Genomic DNA, 7,166 nt, shown 5'->3' with positions numbered 1-7,166 from the left:
ATGCCCTTGAATTTTTATTTTCTCTGAGTGACCAAGATCTAGTAAGCGAAGAGTTTTCTCAGGTAGAGATTCCTGGTGCTAGTTATTGGAGCAACAATCTCCAAGCAGAAGGATTTGTTTTTAATGTATGGAGTATCCCCAGCACTTAGGCCGGGGCTTAGTTAAGGCAAGTGATTGAGACTCCCTTAAAAATGAATAGACATTTCCAGCCCCGCAAGCAATGACTCTTGAGAAAAATCAGTCCTTGCTATTGTTCCAACCAAAAAAAAAAAAAAAAAATTCCAGAATTCTATTTTCTTCCCCAAAGAAATAAAGAATGCATTTCGCTAAGCCATAAACCCATAAAGCCGCACAAGCAAAACAGCCAGAGTTCAATTCAAAGTACCCACGTAAAAAGTCAGGTATGGTGACACACATGTTTATAATCCCAGCCCTAGGGAGAGAAAGACAGAGGATCTCTGGTGCTCACTAGTCACCAGCTTAGCCTAATTGGAAAGATCCAGGTTCAGTGAAAGACTCTATCCCCTCAAAAATGAGGTATGGCACACGAGTTTGATCACTGACCCCCACATGTATACCCATCTATGCACCCACATACACCATACATAGAAAAAAGGATGAGGAAGAAGAGAAGGAAGAAGAAGAGGAGGAGAATGAGAACAAGAAGAACAAGAAGAACAAGAAGTGGTGGTGGTGGCAGCAGTGGTAATGGTGGTGGTGGGTATCTCAAAACTCCAGTGAAGCTGAGTTACAGTGGTCACATTCCCTCCGAGTAACTGAACAGACACAAGCTATAATTTGGCAGCCATACAAGTCCATGGCTATGGGACCTCCTTTAGTGCATGGCTCTGCAGAAGGAGTTAAAGGATGGGAATTGGAATCCTGAGCTGGGATGGGAATGGGTTCTAGAGGACAGCAAGGATCTCTTGTCTTCCCCGTGGCAAGCAGTTCTCTGAAAAATAGAAGATGGGGCCCCCAGGACAGCAGCTCGGTGCTCTGTTCTGAGAAGGCTTGGCATCTGCACTCTTAAATGTTCTCGGGGTCAGAGGTAAAGGTAAGGGAAAGAGAAGAGCATCTGTAGCTGAAACTACACAGTGTGAAGTTAATACAGCTACCACGATGCCTGGAACAAGGCTTTCTCAAGACAAGGCAAAAAAAAAAAAAAGTGGCTGGGACAAGAGTGGCCAGTGATGTCACTGGGAAGGTCTCTGCCCGGTCTGAAAGGGATAAAGCCTGCCTTTGTTATACTCCTGGCTTCTATTCTCATTGCTCTGAGACATGAAAGCTTCTGGCACTGTTGTTCTGAGGAACTGCTACTGAGAGAGCTCCTCATGGGAAAGCTTCCATCCAGGGCCACGCTTCTGTTGACCACTGTGAATTTCTAACATCTCTCACACAGCCCACCTTGAGAGTTAGAATAAAATGGACTGGACGAACTGTACACTTGTGCCAGTTCTGCTGAAATGTATACTTGTGCCAGTTCTGCTGGTCTCACCTGTCCTGATGTGTGCTAATAAAAAGTCAGAATCCCAGAAAGGGAGATCACTTAGTTGGTAAAATGCTAACCTAGTAAACATGAGGACCTGGGCTCAATTTCCCAAACCTATGTAAATCAAGCCTGGTCTGGTGGCACGCTCATAATCCTAGCACTGGGGAGGCAGAGACAGCTCGTGGATCCCTTGGAGCTCACTAGCCAGCTAGCCTAATCTACTGGGTAAGGTCTAGGCCAGTGAGAGACCTTATCAATGGTGGCTGGGGCTTTACAATGGCCAATGATATCCTCTGGCCTCTTACACACACACACACACACACACACACTCAGAACCAGATCTCTAAATCTTTATTCATTCAACCATCCAACCACTCATCTATCCAACTAATGTGCCCCAAGCTTCCCTTACATGCTTGATTGTTGTAGCCAAAGATACAAAGACAAAAGTCAAAGTTACCCAAACTAATTATAGCAGACACCTATGAGAAAGAAATATAGGAAGGTCACTAATGGAAAACCTTTTTCAAGAGTGTGAAAGAGGCATCCCAGTTTGAGGCAGAAGGGGCTGGAGATGATTTGAGATTCCTGAAGAGGATGACAGGTTAAATATTCAGCAATAAGGAGTCTCAGAATAAAAAGTTTCAGAATGTGATCCATGGTACCAATCCCCAATAAGTCAACACTAAAGGATATACTTTAAGATCATTATTGGATCTCCTACAGCCAGTCTTTCACTTTAACTCACGGGATCCCTGGTTTCCGGAAGGAGATCTTGCCAGTGTGGGTTGTAGAAAGACCACCTCACCTTATAACAGATGAAGCAGGATTGTTCTGGATAAAATGTGCCTGTGCTATATTCTCTTGAGGGTAGGGGACTCCAAGTCAGGAGAGCTGCCTGCCAGAGCAAGGTGGACTCAGGAACAAACAGCCTGGCCAACTTACAGAAACCATTGTTAAATATTCCATGGACACCTCATTCTAAGGATGAGAAACAGATAGACTTTTGCGCATCCAGATTTGCAAGACTTAATTACTAATTTTCACAGTATATCCTTTACAGTCTCAAGCCCCCTTCCGGGGCCAGTTCTGATCTCACCTTTTCAGACTGAATCAAGTCCTGTTGCAAAGTACAACTTTGATCAACTGGCTATCTCTCCTCATCTTCCCACTTGGAATCACAGTAATACTTTTGAAGCTATAATGTGGGAATGGCTCCCTGGGTAAGGGTATTTGCTGCCAAGCCTGATGACCCAAGTTCAATGCTGGGAGCCCACATGGTAGAAGGGGAGAAATGACTTCCACAGGTCATTCTCTGACCTCCACACAAGTGTTCTCTCTCTCTCTCTCTCTCTCTCTCTCTCTCTCTCTCTCTCTCTCTCTCTCTCTCTCTCTCTCGGTGTGTGTGTGTGTGTGTGTGTGTGTGTGTGTGTGAGAGAGAGAGAGAGAGAGAGAGAGAGAGAGAGAGAGAGAGAGAGAGAAACATAAAGACTTTTTGCTTCCCCTGAGAAAAGAAGTTTAAACAAGTTATTAAAAAGATATTCTAAACTTTTTTGTTGTTATTGTTTTTAAGAAATTATAACTTGCTAGAGTCTTTTCTCTCTGGTTACTAGAACCATTACCCAAGTTAGGATCAGACGAGGCTTCTGGAGACCACCTGCCTCGCGTACCCCTGGGACAAGGGGGAAGAGGTGGGCAGAGAGCATAGCTCAGCATTTATTTTTGGACCCAGCTCTCTAAAAATACCTTGGCTCTCCTATTTGCTCTCTCTTTTGACCTGAATGGATCTGCCTGGGTCTCCTCTGCCCCTCCTTCTGCTCCTTGCCCTTTAAAGGAGAAGGGTGTGGGGAGGGATTCCTGCCGCCTAGGGGACAGATGTGAGCCCTAGGTGGCAGGGCAGCCGGCTAAACTGACGTCAGGGTAGAGTTTAGCCAAGTTCTCAGCCTCTCTGCAGAGGCCACCCTAAGGGAGGAGTGCAGCTTTTGGCTCTGATTGGCTGGCCTCAAGTGGGTGCCCACGCGCATTGGCTGGTCACTTTTTAGAGGGAGTCCGCTCTCCAATTAAAGCCGGCAGCGCCGCGGCTCTGAGCACAGAGCCGCCCGCTGGCCGCAGGCAGGGGAACCTGAACTTGGCCCTTCAGCAGCGCTGTCCACGCTGCGCGCGCCCTCTCGCCCCGACCAGAGAAGCCAGGTGGTGTTTCTGCACCCCCAGGATGGCAAAGGTGGCTAAGGACCTCAACCCTGGAGTGCAAAAGGTGAGCTGAGATCCCTCTGTATTCCTGTATCCTTCAGTTCCACTGCTCTCAGACGCACTGAGTACCTAGGGACACCTTAATAGTTGCATCAAACCCTCAGAACGCACAGAAAACAGAATAGGTGGTAATACTTATTTGAGCGGACAGGCTCATCCCCCAAATCACTCTTAAAGCCATTGTTAAGAAAAGTATTTGCACTGAGTCTCAGTTCTTTATTGATACTGATTAAAGGTGAATTCAAGTTGAAATTTAGGGGGAGGGAGTAGATGCTTATTTGTGGTCATGGGAAATGCCCCGGCTTTCTCCTCTCTGTACCCTCCACCTCCCTGATGCGCTTTTAGTGAAGGTTAGGGGACTATAATGCAACCCCTCCCACTTTGCTACCTTCCCAGAGTGGTGTGGTTTCCCCAGCACACAGAATAGTTTCTTTTGGTGCAGTTGGCAATGGCAGCCATTCTAGCTCAGGGGAACTAATTTCTGTCCCCAGGGTCTGCACATTTCCCTTTCAAGAAGTGCTGGCCCAGAGCCCAGAAGGTCACGGGTAAATTGCTGCAGGCGGGGCCAGCAGCTGTGCCTACAGTTCTAGACTGGCTGCCTGCTTACCTGAGGCGCCCTGAAAGCAGAAGGCTGGGCTATGAGAAGACATAGGGAACAGGAAAGCGGCAGTGACTTCCCAGATGGTGAAATAACAGGTATAGGGTCACAGAGAGGTAACTCCAGGAGATGGAGTTGTTCAAATCCTGACCCTCGGTCTGGCACATTTTAACTGTACAACAGTGATAAAGTCACATTCTTAGCAGCACTTCCCCCATCTATAACGTAGGGAAGAGAGAACCAGTACTTTTAATAGCAATCTTGATAGTGTAGGTTAATATCCCCAAGCAGTAATTATTAAGCTATGCTTTCAGAGTATCCAATCTTGCAGGGCAAAGTTCTCCTTTGCTGACATTTTGTGGGAGGTACAAAGGCAAAGGAGAGAAAAAGAGACTAGAGAGTGCAGGAAGAAGGGAGGTGGGAGAGAGGAGGGAGAGAGGAAGCCCCAGAACTCCTGCTCCTCCCACTCCTGAGCCTAGTGATTCCTCCTGCACATGGCATTAAATCAGACTTATTCCCGGGCATCTCCCTGATGCATTCACCAGACTATTTGCAGAATCAAGTGTTCTTCTCTCCTCTAGAATTCACAGAGCACTGAGACCCGAGTGAAGGGGATACCTGCTAGTCTCTAACTATATGCAGGCTTCACTCTTTCTGCTCTGCATTTTTCCCCACGCATGTGTTTGAGGGCAGACCTCATTCTTGCTCATCTCTGTTTCACTCAAGCATGCATACCACATGGTCACAGTGAGACTCAGACAACGACTAAAGTGGAGAATAGCTAAGCCCGCAGTGACTGCTTAGGGTGCATGTGGGATTATCTTTTTGCTTGTAGCACTGTGGTATGGTATGTTTGGACTACTGCCCCAAATTCAGTCAAACTAGCAGAATTTAGGGATGATGACAGCATTTCACTGTCCTCAGATGGATCAAATGATTTGGGAGTGTGTTGCTATAAGCTGGTTGACATCTTAGAATGTAAGATGAAGTCTGTAAAGATCCCTCCCCTTCATTAAGAGCCCAGGCCATGCTAGGAGAAAGCCTTGTTTTTATTGTCCCTTGCACAGGAGGGTGTGATTCTCTGGATTAGAGATGGAACATGTTCCTCTTCATGTCACTGTCTGTTGCCAACTTCCTTGGCCTGAGAAGGTTTTATTTTCCATTTAGATCCAATTACAGGCTTAGAGAAAGAATGAAGTGGGCAAAGATGAAAGGGTGGGTATTTTTTACCTCTTGGAATTTCAACCACTGGGGAAGATCACCAAGGGTGTGGATTAACCAATGTCTTCAACCTAAAGAGTAGAGGGAAGAGAAAGGAACCCAAAAAGGCCTTACCAAATGGCACAGTGAGACAAATACTGTGTCCTATCAAAGGCTAAAAAGAGTATATTGCATATTTACTTTTAAAATCAGCAGTCATGGGGGCTTATAACATTTGACTTCAGGGAGCATAATTGCACTTAGGCATTCTAAACCAGTTTCAGACTGCAAAAGACCTATTTACAAAATGTGAAAGGGCTTAACATGGATTTCACAGTGTTCCCATTTCCCTGTCCCCAAGAGTTGGGAGGGGTGGGAATCCCCAGCAGATAGGAAGTCATAAAATGGTCTTCAAGAGAAAATATAAAATCCTAAACTGGAGTAGCCTTGGAGATCATGTGACTGAGCCCAGACTGTCAGCCTTTCTCTCACTGTGGGATGCATGCTCTTGTCCACAGGGGCAGAGGGTGGGGAACAGTCGCCAGACACTGACTGCTCTTAAGCCATCATTTGCTTTTCTTTGGGAAAGGGGATTATTCCCCAGGACAGGCAGGTCCCTGACCATAGTGAAATTGCCAACATTCTTTGGCAACAAAGAAGACCAAATGCCTGTCTCTAGGTGGAACCAATCACTAGGATAAATCTGTCCTTCAGATGCTTATTAAAAATTCTGTTTACTGCTACAGCCTTTGGCATCAGATCTGAGTTGAAATCCCAGCTCCACCACTTACTATCCAGATACTGGGGCAAGGAAACTAACTTCTGTGTTGGTGTCCTAGAAGTTTCTGAAAACTGAAGAGGCAATAGTGGTGTTAACTTCTCACAGTCCCTGGGATACTCAGCAAGATAATGTATATTAAAATTTCAGCATAGGAGCACTTGGTGAAACTCGGCTCTAGTCGGACTGGGAAAGTCTTTTCCACATAATTCGGAGGATTTGAATTCAACCTTTAGCACCCACACAAGGAGCCATGGCACATACTTGTAAGCTCAGCACTGAGACAGATCCCTGGGACTCATTGACCACTCAGTCTAGCCTACTTGATGACTTCCAGGTTCCAATGAGAGATCCTGTTTCAAGAACACAAAGTGGATGGCACTGGAGGAAAAATACCCAAGGTTGACCTTAGGCTATCACAGGAACTTATACACACACACACACACACACACACACATGTGAACATGCATATATACTGCACACACATAACATACACACAGAGAGGCAAACATACACACCAAGGTACACAAAATTAGTCATTAGTACGTTTGGTGGTTATATACATTTTGATGGTATGTGGATATAGATAATACACTCTTTAATTTTACTGTCCCAAATTTGCATTCAGCTATATCTAAGCTAGCTGAGCCCAGGACCCCTTAATAAGCTTAGGCAAAAAGCAATGACCTTGCTTTCATTCTCATCCAACACATAGGAAATATGTTTATGTACAACCAGGTCTCTCCCTCTGAACTTGGATGGCCAGTCAGTAAGGAATACACACACACACACACACACACACACAGAGAGAGAGAGAGAGAGAGAGAGAGAGAGAGAGAGAGAGAGAGAGA

General features: G+C 45.8%; 1 protein-coding gene across 1 annotated transcript in view; it reads left to right on the top strand.

The window, feature by feature from the left end:
• Positions 1 to 3,535: 3,535 nt before the first annotated feature.
• The window catches only part of Lmcd1 (LIM and cysteine rich domains 1), a 58,260-nt gene continuing 54,629 nt past the window's right edge, over positions 3,536 to 7,166 (top strand). Inside the window, exon 1 of the mRNA XM_028788677.1 lies at positions 3,536 to 3,743. Within this exon, the coding sequence (XP_028644510.1) occupies positions 3,702 to 3,743 (42 nt within the window). The 5' untranslated portion in view covers positions 3,536 to 3,701. The remainder of the gene's footprint in view (positions 3,744 to 7,166) is intronic.

The sequence above is a fragment of the Grammomys surdaster genome, unplaced genomic scaffold (assembly GCF_004785775.1).
Source record: "Grammomys surdaster isolate TR1022 unplaced genomic scaffold, NIH_TR_1.0 125756, whole genome shotgun sequence".
Lineage (NCBI taxonomy): Eukaryota > Metazoa > Chordata > Mammalia > Rodentia > Muridae > Grammomys > Grammomys surdaster.
Note: the sequence above shows the minus strand (reverse complement) of the source record. Positions and strands in the feature narration are given on the sequence as shown.